Source organism: Tinamus guttatus, unplaced genomic scaffold (genome assembly GCF_059628265.1).
Source record: "Tinamus guttatus ecotype Peru unplaced genomic scaffold, ASM5962826v1 Tinamus_guttatus_pri_ptg000004l, whole genome shotgun sequence".
Taxonomy (NCBI): Eukaryota; Metazoa; Chordata; class Aves; order Tinamiformes; family Tinamidae; genus Tinamus; species Tinamus guttatus.
This window is the reverse complement of record NW_028288538.1, coordinates 17,461,112-17,486,047: the sequence shown is the minus strand read 5'-3', so window position 1 is coordinate 17,486,047 and position 24,936 is coordinate 17,461,112. Positions and strand designations below refer to the sequence as shown.

Sequence of the window (24,936 nt, the reverse complement as noted above, 5' to 3'; positions counted from 1 at the left end):
CATGCCATCCACCTCCAAATCCAGCTCTAGATACATGTGCAGATACAAGGGAAAGACTTTCAGCCAGAAATGACAGCTATTGATCTTGCTCTTTAGCTTTTCTGAAGGAAATAGCTATAGTAAATTAAACTTGTTTTGGTGAATCTCGTGAGGGGTGTTAGACCAAACTGAAACTTGAAAAATGTTCAAATAATCCTTTAATGCTCTGAGGGTTCATTCGCTTTTCCTTCTGCTTCCTATTCACAAAAATAATCTGATGTGAAATTCTGATGGAAACTTAAGTTTTCACAGTTAAAGGAGACTAAGAGGATTCTTTCCAGCTCAGGTCTAAAAGCTTGACCTTAAAAGACAAATTGCCTCACCAGGTAAGCAGGCCTTTTTCCCACTCAAAGCTCTATTAGTCTATTTTGGGAAAGAAAAAAAAAAAAGAAACTATACAAATGGAATAAAACCAGCTTTTTATCATGTATATTTCCAATGGGTGTTGGAAATGTGGTAGCAACTTCAAACCACAAATATGTAAATACTGAAATTAAAAAGGCAGAGCTCAACACAAAAATACAGGACCCTGCAAACTGCACATAGTCTTTGCACGTTGTGTTGATCTGCTATCCCTAGAGACTTTTTCCTTGATGTTGGTGATTCAGTTTATGCCAAGACTAGCAAAATTGCCGTACTGGATACTGCGGAATAATGTATTCTCAGTACACACCAAGGACAAAAGCCGTTTGCTGCTGGTTTTGTTTTGTTTTTGTTTCCAGGCATCTGAGCTACCAGGGTATTTCCTGATCAGGAGCCACATGAGCAGCTTTTCTCCTTTTTGCTGGCTCCCTGTGAGGCCTGGTCTATCTTCTGGTATAATAACAGACCAGGCTGTGAACACCCTTTGCCCCGCACGGTCTCTCCTTGCAGGAAAGATTTGTCCAGCCAGTTCCCTGCTTGCAGATTAGGGCAAGGCTGCAGTCCATAAGTAGACTGAAACAGACTGAAGCCCTCTCCTTCCTTATTTTAATAACTCTTTCCTGAAATCGGTGAATCAGATCCCTCATCCTTATGGGGCTTGAGGGAGTAGCAAATCTGTCAAGGTAGGTGAGAGAGAGGATAAGTAAACGGCACCCAGCCCCGCGGGTCCCCACGGTTCCTCGGCAGCTCCTGGGCCGCGGGACGAGCTGGCTGCAGCTCCTCACTGCTGCTGGGCACGCGGATTAGAGCACTGAAATACATCATTCCTGAGCCCCGGCTGTAGTAATGCAGGGTTTAATGGAAGTACCCTCCATAGCAGAGGTGTATGTGTGAATTTTAATTCTGTCAGTGCTCTTTGGTATCTATCCTGCCGATTTAAAGCATCTCGTGTTAGTGTTCCTCTGCGCATGCCTTCCTAACGAGGCTGGTAACTGAAACGCTGCTCCTTTGGTGCTACGGTAGAAATCGACTTTCTGTTCGTTGTGGCCAAATTAGAAAAACTGAAGTTCAGAATAATTCAAGCAAAATGAGATTTGTGCCTTTTTTTTTCCTTCCCTCCTCGATTGCTCAGGTCTAGTGTTTCCATGACAAATCTGGAAGTCTGTTAAATCACTCAAGCTGAAGACAGAGCCCCAGCCTTCCCTTTGGGCATCCCCACATGCAGCCACCTGCAGATGTCTTGTTGAAATAGTGTTGGACAGAAATTTCCTGGGCATGTTTGTTAAAGACTCCCCCTTGGACATTTAAAGATTAGATTTGTCAGAATGAATTTCTGATGGAGAAAGGACTGACTCTCCATCTGGAGTAACAGGGAACGGTCTATGCAGAAGCTGTTCTGCAGCAACTTCTGGTGTTTTTTGCCATCTAGTGGCTAAAACAGCCTTACTGTTAGCAGGAATGCGGGTGCTGGCTGCTACGTTTCAGCCCGAGCTTGTCCCACCTGCTCTCCGGGTTTGCCCTCTCCTCCTTCCTCCTTGGACGTGGTTCCTGTAAGGCTGTGCTGTTCGTGGACAGAGCAGGAGCTAGGACACAGGCTGCAGATGGAGCTCTGGGGTTTCTGCCTTCCCTGTCATCAAAGCCTCAATTTTGCTGCCCCAAAGATGTAATTATCAGAGCTCTGCCTGCACCAGTGCTGATGCCCCTGCTGCACCCATGCTGTATGCTGTTGTGTCACTCCTTTTTGCAACTTTAGGCTTGTTGGTTTGGAGATTTTGTCCAATTCTTTGCTTTCTCTCTCAAGTAGACACTGAGTAACTCATAAAAGCCCTTTAAACTTGCACGCAGAAGGTAAAACTTTGGCTTTTCTAACCACAAAACCACTTTTTTTTTTTTTCTTTTTTCTTTTCTTGGTCAAAAGAAGCAGAAAATAACCCCCTCTCCCCGCCTTCCTCTTCTCAGCTAGGTTTGTTCTGAGCATCATCAACACGAACCACCCTGTTGTGCTCTTACGCTCATCCTGTCGCAGCGTCCTCGCTGCCGCCGGGAGAAGCTTCGGGCAGCCGAGCAGTGCCCGGTGCCAGGCTCCCTCCGGGCACTCGCAGGGCCCTTCTGATGCTCTCACGTGTCGGTGCCCAGGCTTTTGCTTCTAGCGCTCGGGGTGTTTCAGATACATGTCAGAAGCGGCAGCAGCCCCAGCCTGACCGCGAAGGGGCTGGCTGGGAGCACGGGACTGCGCGCGCAGGTTGCACAGGCTCTGCTGGGCCGGGGAGGAAAGCAGGTGGGATATTCGCATTCCCTCTCCCCCGCTAAACCCAAGCCTGTAGACCAAGAATCAGGTGTTCTGTGACTCCAGAATCACTTACACCAAAGGATAAAACAATCAAAGCAACTTTTCTACCTTTAAACGTGAATTTCCTCACTCCTGGAAAGAGGAGTACAAAAATACACAGTGCACAGGAGTACACAGTACAAAAAATGCCTAGGAGAGCTTATCTAGATTGGGTTTAACAAGGACTGAGCAGAGTCTTAGTGCTCTCAGAGTACAGGCTTGGATCCATTTTCACAGGGTCCTGCAAGTTCAGAATTAAAGTATATAAACTCCTTGCAGGTTTGAAACATTTGAGTGGAGAATAACTAACCATGGAAGAATGTGACCTTCCAACATGGTTCCTAGCTGCAATTCAAAAATGCTTGTTTTGTGCGAATAGGAGAGAAGATTTTTGTATATTACGTGACAGATGCAATCTATTTGTATAAAGGCAGTGGCAATTTGATGTTTTGTTACAGATGCCCTCACCTCGTGCTCCCTGAAAAAATGCTATTTCAGGCCATGCAGACAAGGGCAGAGCAAACATAAGCTTGAAAGAACTATCCTTCCCTGAGATCTGAAGGAGAGGATAGTGGAAAAGACGGAAGGAAAAGGGTAGGAAATCACATACATGAGGGCCAATTACACAAATAGCTGTTGTCAGACCAAGCTACCGCGTGGTTACAGGAGCTGTCTTGCAGAAGACCTGAGCTCCTGGGGCTCCGCTTCACTGAGGCTGCAGCTTTGTAACTATCTTAAAATTCATATTAAAACTAGAGTCTCTGAAATTGCGTTTCAAATATTAAACCGCTGTAGTTAAAACAGGGGCATATAACAGAATTTTAAAATTGCATGAATAGGCTTCCTAACTTCTGCTAGGTGAGCTCCAGAGACCCGCTCTGCGCAACGCGAGAGCATCAGGGCCCGAACGCGCGCCGTGCTCCGTCCCAGCTCCGTCCCGCTCCTCAGGGACTAACCCCCCGGCCAGGCGGGCGGTGAGGTGATCCCGCTGAGGGAAGCAGCCAGGCCGCCTCGCTGCGGACGGCCGCGCGTTGCTGCGCTGCTCGCGAGGTCGCCGGTGCAGACGTGCCGCGTGAGGAAGCCAACCCGCCCGTCGTCCGCGTCTCCTCTAACATGGCCAGTGCGGTGAGGCAGGGTAAAAACGAGCAAGAAGGACACTTCTGCACTTAACGTTAAATTAGATTGCTTTACCACAGGACTCAGTGGAGTGGATGCTGAAGTGTTGCAGACTTTCAAATAAGGACTTGACAAATTTGCACAAGGCAACTCTACTGGGGGCTATTAAATACAGAGATGTTGCTGGCTTGGCAGCCCCTGAAACACTAGTTGCTAAAGGCTAGAAGATTATTTTCTGAGAAATATCTTTATATGCTTTCCCTGTTTTTCTACTCTTCCCTGGGGATCTGGTGTTGGGGACAGGATATTGGTATGAATGGACTTTGATCTGAGGCTGTGTGCCCCTCCTTGTAGTCTAACATTTAAGTCTGTGCCTCCTTCTGTGCTCTGGAGCGAGCTGGCCAAGGCTGACGGCAGCCACGGAGCTGGCTCTGGACCGCATGTCGGAAAGAGGGTACCTCCCTTCCCCACGGGAAGCAGCTTCTCCCAGGAGCAAGTGCCCAGGAGGCCTCATTTGTGCCCTACTACTGAGCGACTCGGTGCTTTGGAGCCAGCAGTTCCAGAGAAGTTTGATCTCTGGAGACTGAAGCTGGAGCATGTGGGTCATTATGCCCGCTGTAACCAGCACCAGCTTCTTTACAAGCCCCGTTGCAGCAAGTACTCTCTGTACTTCCTCCAGCGGTGCTGGAAGCGTGTGCCTCACAAGCAGCCAAGACAACATCATCTCTCACACTCCTATTGCCAACGCGTCCACAAGCGAGGCACAGCACTGTCCTCCTTTCCCAGGTTGCTGCATCACATTGCTGAAGATACTCAGCAGAGAAGTGTCCTGGGGACACTTGAGCGTGTCCTTGTGTCCTAGTAGAGCCTTGGCTTGTGATCACAGCTGGCTGTACCAAGCATTAGGAGGCGGTGGGACTGCTGGGCCCGTGCCCCTCAGAGGACCTCGGCGATGACGACGCGTGCGTCTGCCCTCGGGAGAGCTCGTGCTGCTGACACATGCGCGGGCTGGTGCCCGGCAGTATGCAGGACAGTCTGCCAAGAACCCGGCCAAAGCCTGGGGAGGAAGAGTCTGCCCACAAGGGTTTATTTTATTCAGAGTTTAGGGATGGAAGCAAAGTGCCGATGGGCTGTGCAGCCCGGCTCTTTTCAGTGGGCAGTGCATTCCTTGATCTGTATTTTTCAAGAAACAAGGAGGGGAAATTGAAACAATTTATACATTCAGTTGAGTTCAGCGATTTGCTCCAGCTAAAGCAGAAGTTCGGGGGGTAGAAGAGCCTGAAAAATGTTTAAATTATTCTTTGCTCTGATTCAAAATGGAAAGCTTTGAAATTTGGGAAGGTTTAGGGGTGAACTGTTCTCCATGTGGGGAATGAGGCATGGGAATGGCAATGGGCAGCATGCTGTAATAGGGAGGATACCCATGTGGATATGGAAAAATCTGGGTTTTATCCCTCCTTTGCCTAAATTGGAGCAGGGACCAGGAACATTTCACCATTTCTCTGTTTCACAAAGCAGAACATTTTAAGGAGGAGAAGCCTGAGCAGGAGCTACACAGAAATAGACTCTCCTGTAAAAACCATTCTTCACTGTGGGAATACTCTTATTTTGAGATAAGCGAGTGAAAATGCCTTAAAGCAATTCCAAACACTTTAATTTGCCAGAAGTGCTGAGGGAGGTTGCCGTGGGGTCGATGCGGCTTGCGGTGGGGAGCGCTTGGACACATCTCACACATCTGCCTGATCCCACTCGGGGATCCATAGGCTTAGCCTTTCCTGCATCTCCTCAGTTGACCACCTTGTTTCTCCCATGCTCTCTGGCTGTTAACCTGGCAGGACAACCAGGCAGGAGGAGGAGGAGGCCGTTTCTGGGAGCTTCTCACTGCTGCTGCTTTCCTGCTCTACCTCCCACAACCGCTACAGAACCTCAGCTTGACCCACAGGAGCGACACCGGGGGGTTTGCCAATTCCTGTGCTTCTGAATTGGTTTATAATATGCTAAGCAGAATTAACTGGCCTTGCATGTCTTTCTCGTAGGTTCTTCTGGGTATTTTCTGACACTGGAAGCTTATGTTGCTGATGGATTTCTTTTTCTTTTTATCAGCTATTAAAAGGCATATCAGGTATCTTCCTGATACCGAGAACTATTGGGTTGTGAAATAATTTCCCAGAGGTGAGAGAAAGCCCTAGTACCCAATATATTAAAGAGGTAACTGGATTTAAGACCAGGGGATAATTTTGCATTAGAAAAAAAATGACCGAGTGACCTGGAATTAGTAATTCCCCCAGCAATCTATAACATGGCACAGGAAGTTCTGGAAAAAAAAAGCAGTGGAAGCTACTTTTTGTCCTGATGATTGTCAAATGCAAGTGTCAGATACAAATACCTGCATGACTCCTTAGCTAGACCTTGTTCCATAAATCCTGCTGCTCCAAGGCACATTCAGAGATGTGACCATCCCTGTTCAGCCTCCCAAGCACTTGCAGAACAGTGTCGGGGGCCTTAATACAGAGGAAGGGCTTGGAATCACACATGTGATTCGTTGCAGCATCGTCCCTCGAGGAGCATTTCTGACTTGGTAGCTCGTTTTCTCACTCCTTCCGCTCTCTCCAAGAGCCTGATCCTGGAGCAGAGCTGCTGTCAACAGTGTAGTCACATAACCACCAAAATTTCACACTGCATCAAAACATTTAAGGCTTTAAACCCAAATATTTCATTTTTGTGAGCGCTGCAGCCCTGAACAGAGAGCAGCTTTCTCCAGTCTAGCACTGGGTGCTGTGGACGCTGCCCCTCGCTGTCCAGCTGCAGAACTCCTCCAACACCCGGAGATGCTGAACGGCAGGAAGCAAAGTATCCCAGCAGATAGAGAGATTTACTCGGATATAAATATCAGCTGGTTGCTCTCCAGACCAGGTGTGGGTTCATGGAAACCCAGTAAATCAGCCCGGCACTTTGCTGCCTTGGTCTATTCCTCGTGTCCTCTCTGTGCCAAGCTGTGTAATTGCAGGATCAAAGCGGAGCTGGGCCTGGCTCCAAACTTCCTCCAACTTCAGAGGAACTTGGAGCCGTATCGCAATGCTGGGACTTGGCTCTGCCTCCAAATCGGGCTCTGATAATCCCCTAGGAAAAGCCAGACCCATGAATTATCCACTAAGTCACAGAAGAGCAGCCAAAGGCATCTGCTTCGGAGCACATCTGCCCTGCCTGCCCCGCACTGACAGTCCAGAAATTTAGATGGAGCCTTTTGTTAATCCTGAAATGCTAATCTGGCATTTGTCTCAAGAAAAAGCCATTCATCCTTAATCTGCTATTTTAATTTTGAAATCATTTTTCTTCTCCCCCCCTTGCTCTGTTTAACTCTGTGATTGAGATACCAGTAAGCGCTTTTCCTCGTTATCCCTTGCTGCTCAGCTCAAGGCTGAGGCGGAGGTGGGCGAGCTGGAGAGAAAAAGGCTCCCAGGAGCTGGGGAGAGTGCCCCATGCCGCCCCGCGCCCTCGGTCTGCATGCGGCACCCAAACGAGAGCCCCTGCTACGGGGGATTGACTGCAACTCGCGTGTCCTGTTGATGCAAGGGGTTGAGGTCAAGTTTTCCAATAAGCCAGGAACAGGAAACTCTGCTCATGCTGAGGGAGAGTCATAAATTGGCCCAACAAGGAGACTGCAATTAAGAAATGAGGTTGGGGATGGATGGGAGTAGTGGACCCTGGGGATTGATAGAGCTGTTTTGTTTAGATTGAGGTCTCTTTCAGACCTATCTTCTATGACCCTGAATCTTCCTCTTCTTCTACCTTATTACTCTATTATTACTTATTACAGTAATGGCAAAATGTCTCATTATAGCTACCAAGATCAATAATAGCAGTTATCAGCAGTGTTTATTAAGTTAAATTCCATGCCAACATATATCTTGCCTTTCCAACACAATTTATACATGACCTAAGATAATAGTACAGGAGACAGAGAGAAATAGATGTCATTTTAAGGTATTTCAGTGGTTTCATTGATCTGCCTGAAGCCTCTTCAGAGGAGGTTAAAGTTTACGTTTCTGGGCTAAGCCGTTTTCCTGCTGCAGAGCTCACGTTAGGGGCATTTTATGCTCTGAGTTTGCCCTGTCGCAATCTCTTAGGGTTTACCAGAGTTGCTGAGCCACTACCCCAAACCTTCCCCACCTGTTCCTTTTCCTCCTTTTTCCATCACTCAGTTTGCCCTTGGAAGCAAATATTAAACACTGTAATCCTCAAATTGAAACTCTGGTCACTAAAGCCTTGGCAGCAATCCCCAAGCAGAGGATGCAAAATCCTGTTTTGATCAACGATAACGTTTCCCCACTTTTCCTGAATATTGTGGATGCTGTGTAACTTGCTGTGAGTTGAGCAGCTTAAGATCCCATTCCTTGGGAAAACCCAGGTGTCTGATATTGCTTCCAAAAAGCTTTCCTTTGCGCTAATGCTAAAAGAAGTCCTTACTTGATTTCTGTTTGTCCTCCGGCTTTTCGAGCAATCTGGATCAGCTCTTTCCCATATCTTTCTTCTGCCTGTGCTCTGTTAAAAGAAAAAGTTACTCAGTGGTGCTAGAATCATGCTTACAGAAAGTCTCGCTGTAGTTGCTTCTGAGATATAAAACATAAGAAATAGAATTTATTTACTCCGTCTCCTGGATTCTTGTGCTACTAGGGTCTCTAATATGTTGTAGGTGACATATTTCCAGAAGAGTTGAGGGAAAATGGATGCCCATGACCTCGAGGGGACTCTGCAATATAACATTCTGTCCCCCCAAAGTAGCTAGAAGAGGGGCGAGGGAACCGCTGTGCAAGGGCTAAGGAAAACAGAGACTGTTTTGCAGCAGAAATATGCAGGTATGTGGCTGACTGGAGCTACCAAAATGAAGGCTGGGAAGCGAGTGAGCAGCAGGATCCGAAGGATCCCTTTGAAAGGAGGTTATGAATAAATGGAAGCTGGAAATAAGAGGAAACTTTTTAACCATTAGAGGCGTGAGGTCCTTCTGTGCAGCTGCATTGGAAGCAGCCGTGCTAGTTATGAGGTGACAACTGTATGGAGGGGACAGCATGACGTGATGTCTCACCTAAAGGGGAACTGTACCTAGAGCCTCGGGAGAGCAGTTCTGTTTCCAAGGTTAGTGAAGAAATGCAATGTGGTCTTCTTTTTGTCATCTTCCTCCCTAAAAATTCTCTAAGAATTCTTATTTGTTTATCTCTGCTTAGAAAAGCATATTTGTACTAAATGCATTACTTCCTTTCTTGTGAATGCAAAGCCAGGGCAGAACTGAGCTTTCTGCCTTCAGTGGCTGATAATAAATAGCCAGCAGGCAGCTTGGTGCTAGGAACTGGGGCAGGGGGTTGCTTAGGGTAAGTCCAGTTTCCCGCAGAGGTTTCAAATGCACGAACAGCTGAGATGTGGCACCTTGGGGAAATGTATTATTTGCTCCAAAAGGGAATTTCACTGCAGATACCCGGCCCCACTGTCCTGCTGATGTATCCGTGTCCTCCCGCTTGCCCCGCTGCGCTCGGTAATTGCGGGGAGCGGAGGCTGCTCTTGGCCTGTGTCCACGGCCCGTGCAGCTCGCGAAGCGCCGTCGTCCTGCCCTGCAAACAGCCCCGGCGGAGCGGGGCCCTGCGCACACGGCAGCCGTTGCTACGTCCCTGACCTGGGATTCCCCTGACAAGAAGGGCATTTCACAGGGCCACACCAAGGTATCGCCTCATTTCCGCGTCAGATGAACAAAATCTCATCAGAGTGGAATATGCTCTAGAGACATGCAGAGCAGCAGATTAGGTTTGTTTTCATCTGCCTTAGTAACTTCTGCAGCAGAGACTTTGGTGCTGGTGGGTGTAGAGCCCTGCGAAGCAGCCCGGTGCCACTGCTCCTCTGCCTGCTTTGTACAGGCTGTGCTGGGGAAGGGGCACAGGCTGGAGCAGCCGCCCCTGCAAAACCCCCGGCTCACGGCTTTCTGCACGTGGCCTAGCCCGGGGCCGAGGGCTTTGACGGGGCCGACACCATCTGTTCAAACCTTGGTGCTGCCTTTCTCACTTTCAGATGCCCTTGCACGCAGCTTCCAGGTTTCCCTGCTGCAGTTCAGAAATGGAAAATAATTTGGGATTTGAATGTGGATTTTGTTCTGGAAGGTGCCATGTTCCTCATTCCCTGAGCTCTTGAGCCCTCCTCCGTACCAGGCTGCAGTGTTTACAGGCAACAGGAGCTGGCCTGGGTGGAAAACTCATTAAGTGTCAGTGCAAGCAGGGCGGCTGCTTGCCAAAATCAAGGCAGCTGCTGCAGGAGCCCTTGCCGACATCAAAGCAGAGCGCAGGCAGCTGCGGAGGGCCCCGCTCATCCCTGCGTTCCCGTGAACGGTGCAAGGACAGGGCTGAAGAAGCCACTTCCCGAAATAAACTGGAAATGATACCCTCTCTCTGCAAGTCGGGCTGCTCTTTTCTCCCCCTCGAGACGCACGAGCACACGTGCTAGAGAGGTTCACTGGGGTATGCAGAGGTTCGTGGAAAAAAATCATTATTTCAGCTTATCTGCAAAATGGCTACACAGGGACCTTCTGCTTTGTGCAAGGCCCTTCCTGCCTCTACCACAAGGCAAGAAGAATCTTGTCCTGCAGCTTGCAGAAACTCCTCTATGTTATGAAAAAAAAAAGCAACAAAAACTCTAGACCTATATAGCATCAGAGGCAAGCAGAGCACAGAGCCTGTCTGAAAGCTGCAATTTAATTGTGATCTCTGCGAGTTATGAGTCACAAAGGAGCTATTTTAGACAGGAGAGGCTCAGATACCATCAGACTGACGTGACTTCAGGACTGTGAGACATGTGGCAATAAAATATGCTCCCAGTGGTAGTTGAGAAAAGCAATTCAAATAGCTTCATATTTTGATGGGGGATTTCACACTCCTGTGACTTAATGAATTTTCAGTTTGATAGCTCACACCCCTGCAAAAGTCCCAGTGCTTGAAAGAAGTTGTCAGAAAACCGACATAAACCCAGGGAACTAGGGGGAGGCTGCATGAGACCAGTGCCCGGGCTGTGAGCACGGGAGGCAAAGGAGTAGGTGTAGGGAGGCAATCCGGGGATGAAGCACCCTGTGGTCTACGTGCATTACCTGGGGTATTCATCCAGCCCATACGCTGTGCTCTTACATAAGCATCTCCTTCCTTTTACATGCTGAAACTGTTAACCTAGCTATTTAAAATCAGATTTTTTTTTTTAAGACTAAAGCATAAAAAATGAATGGCAAAGAAGCCAGGGTGGATTTGTCATATGTATTTCCTCTCCCAGGAGAATGTTGGCTGTCCCTAGGTGATGCTGAGGGGCCCCGAGAGATACAGGGTGGAGGTACAGTACAAAATTATTCAGAGAAATATTTTATTCTGAAAAGAGAAATTTTATTCTGGAAACAGAAGCAGGTAAGGCTGGCCAGTGATGAGGACTACCTTGGATGTCTGGCAATGGCTTTTGATAGCACCTTACGTACATTTGTCTGTATTTGAAAAATAACGGGTTTTCAGCAGTTGCAGGAAACTGAAACACTGCATGTGGTAACGGCATGCTTGAAGGAAAAAAAATGTGCAAATCACTTGTTTTCTGTACCAGCAGAAACTCAATAATGCTTCTTGTTGTGGATGTGTGTGTTAGCACGTAATTATGGACTGATCACTGCCTTAACGGAGCTCTGCCTGTCTGATGGTTTCATCCTTCCCTCTTTTCCTAAATCTTTGAAGTTTTTCTTTGTTGTTTACTTTCACAAATCGTGACAAAAGGCTGTGGATTATCTAAGGTAGAAAAGCTGTATTGATATTCTACGAGAAATAATATTCCAAGAAAATAGGTGACCTGATGATCCCTCCCATTGCTCACTTCTGCCGTTAGCCATCTACCGTCTCCTTCATCTAATACAACTAGCATAAAGTTCTCATTTATTTTGTTTCATTTTCAGAAATTGCTCTATATTTGGATTGTCCAAATAGCCTTGAGTATGGGGGCAGAGAATGAATTTCATTGATTCATTAAAGTACGTGATGCCTGCACAGCTGTGCCCAGTGTAGGACTCATCACTCAGGCTTCTCTATGCAAACAAGCCTCACTAGGAAATTAAGAATCAGCCTCTATTCCTTTCTGGGTGCAAAACAGGACAGCAAATCGAGGCTTTTCATGTTTTTTTCACTCTCTTTTTCTTACCTCTGCTTGAGCAGATCCTCCACATCCTTGCACATCTTCCGTCCATCCAGCAGTCGCTGTACGAGCACCTCGTAGCCAGTGTGAAAAGTGAACTCCTTGCACTGCAAATGGAAGGACAAGCAGCTGAGCTCATTTGTGAGCTTATTTTGCAGGTTTCCCAGACCTAGTGTCAGTCACACAGAGCAATGCAACTTCCTGAAAAACCCAAGCGGATGAGGCAGGGTTAAGGAGCAGGAGAGGGCGAAGTTTCTCCAAAGTGAACATTTGGCTGATTTTTGTTTAAATCAGATTGCTTTCTTTTTAATAACGAAAAAGCGAGATGGGTCTCCAATTTTACTGCCTATAAGAGAAGAGCAGCCCGAGGATCCGTTAGCGGGGGCTCGTGCGCTGCGGAGGGCTGTAGGGCAGCTCTTATGGTCGCGGCTGCTCTTCCCGTCTCAGAGCCCCTCGCTGTGTGAGCGGGGAGACGGGCAGGCTCGTGCTCGCACCGGTGTCACTGCCAGGGTGGCGCCTGGGCCGCCGTGTCCGTGCTGGCCTGTCTGAGCGCCGCGTCCGGAGCTCGGGGGTGGCCCTGCCGTCAGACACGCTGTTATGTCCTACCTGGGGACTGCTCTACCTGCAAAGACGTTTTTCACTGTCTGAATCGGTCTGTCTCTGGTGTAAATTCAACATGACAGGATTAAAAGAGGTGGAACATGAGCATGCAGAGAGGTTAAGAGTGTGAACACTCGATCTGTAGGAAATTGGACGTCTCTGTTTCCAAGAAAACTTGCCAGCGACTGTTGCTCCCCTTGCTCTTGCATTCCGTATTCGGAGCTGCCCGTGCCTCGGGTGTTTTTCCAGTGCAGCCTGTCCTGCTCCGTGACCCCAGGTGACAGATGGAGCCAGCCGAGGTGATCTTTGGTGTACAGACTGCCCTATGTGACAGGGCACATCTTGGAGCTGTTTGGCATTTGCTGGCTAAGGCTGCGGACTCGGGAAGGATCCTCCGGCAAGCAGCTTTGGATGCTTCCCGCCTTGCTTCCCAGTCTGTCTCGATGGGAGAGGAGCAGGGACTTAGGCATGACCTGGGGACAGGGTGCAGCCTCTGCAGTGCTGCTCACTGAGGTGCCGGTGCTCCTGGGGAATACAGCTCCGCACACCCCCTTTTCCTGCTCCGTTGAGTGCTAAGATAAATTTCTGCAGGCAATCTCGGTAAGCTGGTAGGTTATAGTAATGGTTCCAGTACTATAGTTTCCTGATGGCACCAATTCCTCCTTCCCTAATGGATACTCTTATCATGAGCCGTGGGATGACAGGAAAGACAGTAGGATATTGGTTAGCATGAGGCACAGACAAATGCCTCTGCCAGCAAACGTCTGGATTGCAGAGCCGGGCAAGGCAACAGTGCAGATAAAAGATGATGCAGGGGGAGTACAATGGATCCTGTGTTATCCCTGCCCCGGCCACGGGTAGCTCATAGGATTACATGGGCCCATCTGATGCATATAATCACCCCTGAAGAAACAGGATCTCAAAAACCAATGAATTTTCCTAATGTTACTGAGGGCAAGTTATACATCAGATCTAAGAGATCCTGCTGTGAAATAAATGAGAAAAAGTCAGTTTGGGGCACTCCTGGAGAAAAGTAGGAAAGGATTTTGAAAATTCTCCCGCAAAGGATTGCCACTTCCCCCATTTCCCTTTTCCTCTTGTCCTTTTCTTTGAGGACATCCCAACAGCAGCAGGCCCCGTAGCTGCAAAAGCCTCTCATTAGCCCTCCCCTCTGCCTGGCAGAAGCAGCTCCGCTCAGATGCTCCACGGGCAGCCCCCAAATGCAGATTGTATTTACCAGCTGCCATTAGCTCTGTCCCCTAGCTGTGTACACAGCTTCCTTGGCACAGAAATGCTGCCCAAAGGAAAGCAAAAATATCATATGGGTTTGAATCACCCCAGCAGCCAGGCAGGCTGCCACGAGGAGCCAGCCTGTAAAGCTGCTCTGCCTTTCTGTTCAACATCTCTGTTCAACATATCTCTTTCTGTAATATGTGCTAAAAATCAGTATCTTCCCCCTCCCTCTGTGCTTTTAAAGCGGAGCACTTGCTGTAATGAAATGATGGCAAATTCCTTGCATGTGGGAATCATTTATTAAATTCCCTGAGCAGAGAACATAACACCCGCTCATTATCGCCAACCAAAAACCCACGTGCAGAAGCACAGCAGTGGGTCAGCTGCTCAGCAGCCCTTCCAGGGGCCAAACTACCCCCCGGGCCCAATTCAGCCCTTTGGACTCTTTGTTCTAATTTATTAAAGTGGAAGGGGAAGAAGCAAAGCCATTTTTAAAAGCACATCATGTTCCCCCTCCCTTGGTGAGCAGGAAGAGGGTGACTTTTTGCAGCATGTCTAACCAGATCCTGTCACAGCCCAAATCAAAGGGTCCTTTCAAAGCTAGGCTGACGTGGGCCGAGCCGCGTGTTCCTGGCAGACTCCTGCAATCCTCTTGCTGCATGTAGACAGTTATTTCTGTAAATGCAAAATCCATAATAGCCCTTGCACATTCCTAGATCACAGGCAGGATGTGAAAGCGGGGCTTTCAGCATTCGTTCTGTGTGCTCGGGTGTGCATATGCACGCAAAAAACAAAGCAGCCCCTGCCTTACTCAACAGATCTGCTTCCTGTTTGTCGCCTGCTAACAAAAATATGATTTGAACATGTTAAAAAGAGAGCTAGCACAGCCACAGATGAATGGGCCAGAATCTGCTCAGATTGATGCATTAGTTCCTGCCTGCTGGAGCAGACAGTTGATTTTGGGCCCAGTAGCTGGTCCCAGCTGAGCAAGTCCCTGCAAAACGAAGGACCTTCCATGTCAAATCAAATAGCAAGCATCTATTTAATCCCTTTCTTCATTTTTAGGGCTCTATCCCCAAACTTGCTTTATTGTCCTTGCCAAAGAAGCCACAAGAGCTGAAATCCTTTTAAGCCAAGGCCGCGGGGAGCTGGTGCAGGGAGCTGGAGCTCGAGCACGGAGCGGCGAAAGGAAACAGGCAGGTGCCCTGTGAGCTACGCAAGTTTACGCTGCTGTGGTCTCTCACCCTGCAATGCTTCCTCTTAATTTCCAACCACAGCGTAGCCATCATCCACTCAGGTTTTCCTTTTCTTGTACAGACACTGCCCTATCACTTCAAAATCTTTTCTACTGTAATATGTATTATAAATGCACCTTCCCTCAACCTATTGTTGAACCTCAGCAAATGAATCTCTTTCGCCCTTGTCTATGACACAGATTCTCTGTTCCTTTGATTCCTACATGATTCCTGTACGTTCCTCTATTACCTGTTTGAGAGTGAAATCTCTTTTGACGATGGGCCATACACTACTCCTGCTAAAGTCTAGCTGATGCTTTGTACAGGGGCATTAATGTCTTCTCTCTAGGAAATAGTTTTTTGATAGATGAGAAGTTTGTATCTGCTGTCTTCCATCATCAAAACATGCCAATGGCACCTAGGTGTTCTGTGATCTATGGACATACCTGCACTTTTTTCTTGCCATGGGCTCCGTATTGGCTAATTCTTTAATATGTAGTATAAGAACAATTGTCTTTCTTGTCAACAAAATACCTAGGAGATCCCTTTGCATCACTGCATTAGAGATCCAGCTTCCATTAACCAGTCTCAGAATGGCACAAGCAAAGGAACAAATACACTTCAACTATAATTTTGTTTCTTAATTGAAAATTATGGAGATATGGCTTCTGTGGGATCATTATATACTTCCTTCTGTTAAATGATGAATTAATTCAGTTACTTTTTTTTTTTAGAAAATACGAAAAAATGCTTTAATTAGATAATAAATAGATTAATTAAATCTGTAAAAAGTTGTTTGTAGAAAATCTTAATAATGGCCTGGAAGAGAGTGATGTGAATCACCATCAGTAATTTGTCTCACTGCCAAGAAAGTGATTCCACTTAGTCAAAAAAGGCATGAATATGAAAGAGGATTTGCTCATTGTCATTTTAATAAAACGGATTAGTTAGTCTGTGTTGTCCAACAGACCTGTAATCACAAATAACAAAAGTGCACGACAAAAGGATTTCAGTGTTACAGGCAGATTGGAACTGTTCTGTTTTGTTTTTTTTTTGGTCTGTGCACTGGAGCCCACCAGGTTTTTTCTCCTAGGGAGAATCACACTCATGGATAGGCCACACTTATTTCCTCCCCTGTCTGTCTGCAAAAGTTGCTTCCCTCCAATGCAATGAGCAGCCCTGTTCCCTCGGGGGATGAGGAAGGTAAAAGGGAGCACAAGACTGAAAAGCTCCAATTTAGACTGTAGTTTAACCAGAACAGCCTTGCCTCACGATGTGCAAGGAGGCCCTGCAAGCGGAGGGGTTGATAGCACATCCAGATCTACTTTCTCCTTTCCGTTCCTTTTTTTCCTTGCAGCTTAGAGACGCTGCTCCCGTGCACTAGTGCCGAGGCAGAACAGTGCTTTGCAACTCTGTTTTTCCGGCTGCGCCGGCAATCACACAGGTAAAACTTCCCGGCATTACTTGTGGGAAGGATTATTCCGAGAGGCTCTGAAGTGTGTTGGGATACGTGGGGTTGTTGGAGGCTCGGAGGACTTTGATCACGTGAAGAAGGCTGCAAGTGGGAAGCTTGATGGTGTCAGTTTCCTGCACAAGGTTAGAAAGCTCAGTACGAAGACAGCAGGAAGGTAGCGCAGGTTTTCTTACATTCTAGTGGTCTAAAGCTGAGGAACCTGGTGTTAATTCTTGCGGTTTTTAACTAACTGAGCACGAGCCTTGCAGTGCGTCGGTTCTCTGTACCTTATGCTGCTGCTGCTTAGCAGGTGACTGCGATGTGATTTTTTTGAAGAGCAGATGTCTCTATTTTGAAATTTGAAATTGAAGGGTGGTATTGCAGTAATGCAGACTAGGAAAGATGAAAATACTTATTGGTAATTAAAACATGGTTTTGGTACATGGCTGCTGGAATAAGTTGAATTGACACAAAAATATCCAGGCTGATGCACAAAGAAGGAGCTAAAGTGGAAGACTTGCTCATCTGGCCGCTGGTACTCGCAAAGGGCTGTGAAACAACTGGGCATCTCTGGCTACGCTGCAGGGATCAGGGCTGCTCTGGTTGTCAGAGCATCTTGAGGGCTGCCCCAATGTCCTGGCTTGGCCAGAGATACCTCACATACCAGTTCACACTTCTGGCTCCCCTCACAAGACCTTGCCAGCACCTTCATGTGTCCAGCTGAAGACGCAGCCCCTTTTTGGTGTCTGCCGCTCTGATCTGATTTTTCATTTTTTACAGGCTTATGAAGGAAATTATTACTGGCTGTGAGGTAGAAACTTAGAGGGAATGGGTGATAATGAGTTCTGAGCAAGCATCGTTCTGCCAGTGTCTTGTCTTTGGTCTGAGGGAAATCCAGGCTGTGGCGGGTGTATCACGTAGCACAGACTGCCTAGGTTGAAAGGGAGTTGCTTTCACTGCATTATATCAGCAAGTTTTACACTACACCTTATTACTGTGCATCGGCACTGCACCCAGAGGGTGGTTCTAGACATTCACTTCCCTTTCTGCTTCTCTCCTCTCTAAGAGCTCTGTCAGGGCCCAGGTATGTGCTGCAGGTAACAGCCAGTGTGATCTCAAAGTGGATGCTTTCTACCATGTCATGGTCTCTCACTGTGAGTCACTTAGGTTTTTTTGTTTGTTTGTTCATTTGTTTTGTCATTTTTAATGGGATATTTTAAAATTCCCTTAGCATTTTTAGGCTTTTATTTCCAGGAGGGCATGTCATGTGTTTAGGAAAGTTATTGCTCCATTTTTCACGTAAGCAGAAAGGAGCAGGAAGCAGTAGGTGGGCTGGAGCTGGGCACTTGCAAGTACTTTTCTTTCTTGGCAGCTCAGTTGTCACACCTCAGAAACCTAGGTGTTTGCTGAGGAGGTAGGTGACGATTTTGAGACTTGTAGAGTTTTTCTTTCAGAAAAGAAGTTGACTTCATTTTAGAAGTTCACTTGGGCATTTTAACATGAGTTAGGTAGCAGTTATGCTCACAACTTTGCTATCTCAGTCTGTGATGCAGTTCCTCTCGTGGGGAGCAAACAGTGTTGCTCGACATAGCACAGATATACAAATATTCACTGAGGCCTTAATAATTTAGATGGAAGAAGCACTGGATTTGCACTTTTCCAGTTGCTGAGTTGTTGGAGTTCTGTGTGTCTCCATATATATAACAAACTGGGCTGGAGAACTTAAAATGAAAGCAGATTCTCATCAAGCCTCAAGTCTCCAGGAGCTGGGAGGGCAGCTTTGTGGCAGCAATGCAAACTTGGCAGCATAGAGCAAACTAGTCGTCTCCCAGGGGTGTCTCATCCTCTGCAGCACTCCAGGTTTGCTCAGAGATGGAAATACGGTTGCTTTGGACTTCTGCTGACAGGAGGTTTTCACTCCTCCGCTTCCTTAGTCTTCCCCCTCCTCACTCGCACCCCAGGCTGCCAATGCCTTATGCATGAGGCATCCCTGCAGCCCTAGGAGCTAGTCGGGCTTTTTCAGATGTTAATCACTGCATTATTTGCAGAGCCACAATAAGGCAGTTGCACAAGAGCTTCCTTGACTTTTGCAGGTGATTTTGTGACTGGGAAACGGGGAGCAGACTTGGGAGGCAAACTTCATTGCATTGGGAGCTCGAGCTGTTCATTTTAGCCCACTCTCTTAATACTTCAAATAAGAGTGAGAATGTGCAAAGTTTCCTAAGAAGAAAAGCCACAGATTCATTTTTGTTCGTTTTGAAAGGACGGCAAGTTAGTTTTGTTTTTATTTCTCTGTGGATGGGAGTAGGAAGTTTGCACAAGTTTCTCATTGGTCCTGAACTCATTTCCTAGGGAGGGTTATTCGGATCACTGGACGTTGCCATTTCCACTTTACATGAGACCTTTACCACCCCAACAATTACTTTCAACATATCCTGTTACTCAACAAGATGCAATGTATTCGTTAGGATGGCTTATCGCACACTCGGCGTGGGGGGCTTGTGCAATCTGACAGAAGAAAATCAACTTTAGGCTTTAGGCTAAGAAAATTCTAGCAGTTTGTCCAGTTGGGACAACTGTTATCAGAGCTACGTTTGCTTCTGGGAGGTCTTTCTCTGATTGCAAGCACTGTCTCCATACATTTCTCTTGTCTCACACAAAAAAAAATGAAATGAATTAATTCTGCCTTGGTAGGGATTTCTCAGTCAGCGAGGCATTTAGCTGGATGTTCCCCCCTTGGCTGTGAGCTCCTAGGATGCAGACAAGGGCCAAGGTAAGCGGATGCCCACGAAGAGGTTGCAGCAGCCTCACCACGTCTCCTGCCCTACCATTTAAGCCCCTAAATTGTTGCCTCAGCCTATGGTCAGGCACTTGCAATTGCCTATTGGTTTAACCAGCAAGAAGGAAATTCGTGTTTCATTTGCCAAAAAGCCCCTGCATGCTCTGCCCTTGGTGTGTTTTGCTTTCTCGTTAGCGGCTCTTGCCTGAAATGAGCTGCTGTCACTGAGGGCGCAGGGTGAGAAACAGATTTCCTGCCCTGCAACTTGTTTTTTTTTATGTTTAAAATGTCCATGCTTCCCTTCTTGACCCCTCCAAAAAGGCAGGACCAGCCATTCGCGCCGCTCTGAAGACACACGGTGCTGGGCATGAGGCAGCTCCGGCTGGGCCATCCCTGGCCGAGCTGGCCCCGACACCAGCTGCCAGCTACGTCGGAGTTTTTTCTACTCTTCCTTCATTTTTCATTTTTCTTCCTTTTTAGAAGTTATTTAGGCTTGGGCAGCATCTTGGTTTGAAAAGCGGTTATTTAAAAGGAAAACAAAGCTTATTTATTCTTGTATTTCAATGGAAAAGCAAGAGCTGATGTCTCTAAACCAGCCAGAACCCTTTACTGCTCAGTTTTTATTTAATTCTCAAGGTTTATAGCTTATTGGTGACCACTGCTCTTTCATTTGAAGCAAAAATTAAGCCGCACCAGGAGCGCTTTACCAAGAGCTATGGAACTTTTCAATTCCTCAATCTTGTTCAGTGACGTTCCTCCTCTGCATTGAAGAAGTACTGAACTCCTTTTTATAGTAAAGGAGAAATTCTTTGGGGAACTGAAAAGATATTGGGATCTGGATGCTTGTTTTATTTTTCTTGACACCCTGAGCAACCCCAGTTCCAGCACAGAGCCTTGCACCCTTGCCCTCGCCTCATCCCAGGCTGGAAATCCTGAAATGGGTCTGTATGGCACCCTGAGTTTCATGTATTACTGAACTGCAGCTGCTGAGAAATATTTTATTACAAAAACTAGATAAAACAGGGGATGAAACAAGTATTTTATGTGCCATCTGCCAGCCAGAAAATACCTTGCTGTGCTACGGCATGCAAGTCAAGTCAGAACAAGGTGGTTTTGAGCTCAAAGGAGCTGAAGTACAAAACAGAAAATCTGTTTACAAAGCAGGCTCTTTTGCTTTCCATACCAATATGCAGCAATTTGAGCTGGATTGAAACTCGGCGCCTTCCGCGACACATGCACCGCAAGGAGAGGTTGGTGCCCCTGGTTAGCGCCTGCGGACGGTGACGAAGGAGGGCTCCGCGGTGGCAGGGGCAAGAGGGAGGCCCGTGAATCACCCGTTCCCGGCAGGAATAGCTTCAAGTGAGATTCCCAAGGAGAAGCGGAGGTTCCCCCGTAGAATCTCTCCTATGGTGGGAGGCTGAGAGAGCTGCGAGTGTTTGAGCACAGGCTGAAATCCAAGGCATTCCGTTCAAATGTAAGAAGAAATACGGTTGCTGTAAGGATGGCCAAATGCTGAACCAGGTTTCCTGGAGAGGCTGTGGGGTCTCCCCCTTGGAGATGCTCCAGAGCGAGTTGTTGCTCGGCCTTCAGAAGGCTGCCAGGGCCGCTGCCTGCTCCTCTTGCTGTCAGTACCTGCTGTGGGAGCGTCCCTTCCCTTGGGTTTCATTTAGCAGCCCTGTTGTGCTCTGCTCGAAGCGGTTCCTGCAGGCGCCCGTGCTTCCATAGCCACCACAGCGAGCCGGGTCTCCTTGTCGCCGTTTGGTGCTGGTTCAGGGACTGCTCCGAAGCTGCAGCCCCCTTTGCAGGGTGCTCTTCACTGTCCCAGGGGGCAGAACTTCCTCCTAGATCAGCCATTCCCCATTCCGGGGGGGCCGTAGGAAGGAATTCCATGTAACAGATGGACAGAGCAGTTCAATCCATGGAGGTGAAGGCAACATCACAGCAAGCAGGCTCCAGCTGGATGGCCAGCCCCACGCTTTCTCCTCCACTTCCATGCACACCCAGCAGCTTAAACAAAGCTTCAAGGCCAGCACAGAAGCAGTCAGGAGCCATGTCCTCCCTTCCAGGCGTCAGCCCTGCCTCCCCAGGGCCCGAGCAGGAGCGGGTCCCCGCCAGGCCCGGTTCAGCACGGCCACCGCCCAAAACACAGCCACATACAGGGCTCCGCTTAACGCAGCCTCTGCATGAAAGCAGGGTGGCTCCTCGTGTGACAATGACTTCCTTTTTTGAGTTAAAAAATACATATTGTTGTATTTCTTTGATGTAGTGCATAGGAAGTCATAAAAATAGTGTTCCCATAAGTCGTTATGAATCTTTTATGATAATTTCTCTGCTGTTGTATCACAGGTTGCAGTCACGTTAGAAGTGAAAATTTTCATGAAACTACTTGCATCTTTTGAGGCATGTGCAAAATACCGTTGTGTGAAAAAGCTACAGTAGTAGTTGAAAGATTCACCTATGCAGTAAGTTTTGTGTTAAATCTGCTGTAGGCTGTATTCTAAAGTCCAAACAAGAGAGGTAAAGAAAGCACCTTTGTTTAGAGCAGGCTGCTTATCTCGGGGACTAATACGGCTCCCATTACTATAGTATCTGACTATAATCTCTAGTCTGGTTTTGCTTAGAGCGCGTGAGGAAGCAGGATCCTGCTGTTTTAGTGGTAAGGGATGCAGCGTGACCCAGGGGAAAAGAAATATCCACAGCAGGACAAGGAACTAAGTCTTGGGTTCAGGCGTATATCCTATTTGCTGGCCTGTACTTCCAGCTCACTAGTGCTTTTAAATTTGAGCTATCAAAATCCACAAGTCCCACGCTTGTTCCACAGCTGAGGAAGAAAAAGCACTTCACACTGTGCAGCATCCTTTTCTTTCATCTTAAGTGCATTAGGAGCCTGTAATTTTCAGCATTGATTTGGCCACTTATGTTTCATCCAGAGGATGAATAGATTTGCTCCCACTGAACTCAGAGCAGTTTAGATCCTGCCCAAAAACCTAATGCATTCTCCAAAAGTTTTCCTCATTCCTTCTTCCCAGTGGCTAAGGCAAAGCAACAAAGGATGCCGGTAAATGTCGTATCTACCTCCTGGCCCATAGTAGTCTTATTTCACAGAGTTGGGGTTGCAACTGGGGTGTTGAGCAGCCTCTTTGGAAAAGGAAATAGAAGGAAAAGGCGACAAAAAAATATCAGTGGAGAAGCAATTGGCCACTACCAGAATGTGGAACGAGGCCAAGGAGACCATCAATATTAGTGACAGAAGGGAAGGAAATAGCTTGGTTACTGCTTTTTGTAGCACTAAATTGAACGTTGCTCACATCTCTGCCTAGTAACAGAACCTGTTAACAAGGGACTCAGCTGGTATCACGGACATGCTCCTCATTAATATGGGAATGTTCCTACCTGTTTAGTACGAGGCTAGAGATGAGAGGTCACATCTGGTACATTCATACTGCAGCACAGCAGAGTATTTATTGCCCTGCGCTGGCTATCAGAACTGATTTGTATTTTAATCTCCCAAAAATTTTGCCAAAAAAAAAAAAAAATCAGGGAACTACTGCTGAAGAAACACATTTTAGTGGAGGCTTTGAGCAACCATCAACCATTCCTTAAACCATTACTGAACATGTAGCAGTTTTAGCCTAGGCCCTGATAAAGTAAAGGGAGATAGTCCTTAGGCAGGTCGTAGAGATCAGTCCTGATAAAGTAAAGGGAAATGTTGTCCGTAGGCAGGTCGTAGAGATCAGGGATCTGAGTGACCCACTGTGATGCAAATATACCTTTTTAAAAAAAAAATCATGAAGATGGTCTCCATTCATGATTCAAATTGAATAAAGGCAATAATTACTCAAGCAGATACATCTTACTGATGGGTACAACAGAATCTTATGAATGCAAAAATAACTGCTGATGTTGCACTTCGGGGGGAAAGCTGTACTCTTTGGCCACGTTGTGCAACATCCTGTGAGTTTTCATTTAAAAAATGCTTTTTATTGCATAGCTAAGGCTACCATGTTGCACAGGCTACATTAAGCCCACCTAGTCAAGCTTGGCAATATAAAGTTTCCAGTCAAACAGTACTAGAAGCAAAGATCTCCTGTGCAGAAGGTGTGCGCATCAAGCCTAGCAGGGATTATACTCTTGCTAACGTGACTAAACACAGTAAATATACAAAATGTGTCAGTTCTAAAATAAGATTGCACAATTGGGAAGGAAGTGCAGAAATGCAAAAGCTGAAGTTCCCGTCGTAGCGCTGGGTTAGGCTTTATGCCCTACGCTGTGTTTTTGACAACGTGGTTAGTAACCTTGCAGAGGAGCAGGTGTGGAGAATCTCTCGTAGGTGTGGTGAAAATGGAAATCAGTGAACCCGTGAATGCCTTTTTAAAATGAAAATTATTTTTGTATTTCCTCATTGCTTTATTTTTAACTGTTCAAGCCCAGTACTGCAGCGGGGGCGATTCCTGAAAGCTTCCAAGTTTCCTGGAAGTGCCTGAAGGAAGGTGGTTTGCCAAAATGCGTTCTTGGGCCTGTCCATCCGTCCAGGCCAGAGAGTTTATCCTGGAGGTAGAGAGGACTCAAGAACAGCTCAAAAAGGGCGTACACTGTGGAGGGTCCACTCCACCGTGCTTGGTGGGCAAATGGTAGGAGGAATTTGGCTGCCTGCCTGTCTTTTATACGCCAAATCCTCAGGCTGGAAAAGGAATTGCCAAGGTGGGAGGCAATCATGGAATAACACCTTGTGTTCCCAACTTGCTGTATTAGGTTTTGGGTACCCCCCTGCCTAAAATATCAGTTCCAGAGGAAATTGCAAGAAAGTCTCAGGTGACACTTGCAGGATAAACAAGGGTTTTTCCACCCTTGTTGACTGCAGAGAAAGAGCGCGAAAACCTGATGCCCAGAGATCCTTCAACTGCCAGTCGAATAGCCAGAACCAAACATACCACCTTGCTTTATTTTCCCTCTTCTGAAGCCAGCTGAAAATGTTCTGACTCCATTCTCCAGCCTCCCTGCTGGTTTTTCCCGTGTATGGTGCCGCAGGGCTCCGGGACCCCAATCACCTCCTGCATGCCTGTCTGCATGTGAAAACAGGCAGAACGTTTTGGATGCCACAGGCCACTTTGCCGGTGCTACCAAAGTCTAAAAGAGTCTAAAAAGCAGGTACCCACTGCAAGCAAGTGCTCTGAGGGCTGAGAGACAGACTAACCCGTGTCCTTTCCCACAGTGGTTGTTAGCATGAACTGGACATAGTTCTTGACAAAGCAGCATTCTGCTTCACACCAAAAACCTGCACAACCCGGGCAGCATGTTTTTGCATGGAGAGAAATTTGCCTTTTTGCTACAGTAAGTTTAGAATATAGAAAAGTATCGAAGTTCATTTAAACTCTATTTAAAGCTAAGATGTGTTGTAACATAATTTCCAGTATAGACCCATTTAACAGAGGAAATGGTCACTTACCCAAAACGCATCTTTGAACTGCAGCTGTGTCATTCTGACGGACGTGCCCTGTGGAGGGGACCCCGCGGCGCCCAGCTCGCGCGGACACGAGCACAGCGGCAGTGCTGCGTCCCGGAGCCGCTGCTAGAGGCCGTCCGGAGCGGAAAGCGAAAC

At 47.2% G+C, this 24,936-nt stretch overlaps 1 protein-coding gene across 1 annotated transcript in view; it reads right to left on the bottom strand.

Annotated features, from left to right (window-relative positions):
- Positions 1-24,836, bottom strand: part of PSTPIP1 (proline-serine-threonine phosphatase interacting protein 1) — a 43,375-nt gene extending 18,539 nt beyond the window's left edge. Inside the window, exons 1-3 of the mRNA XM_088527891.1 lie at positions 24,784-24,836; positions 12,044-12,144; positions 8,315-8,389 (exon numbers count right to left, since the gene is read on the bottom strand). Of these exons, the coding sequence (XP_088384017.1) occupies positions 8,315-8,389; positions 12,044-12,144; positions 24,784-24,816 (209 nt within the window). The 5' untranslated portion in view covers positions 24,817-24,836. The remainder of the gene's footprint in view (positions 1-8,314; positions 8,390-12,043; positions 12,145-24,783) is intronic.
- Between the last annotated feature and the right edge of the window lie 100 nt (positions 24,837-24,936).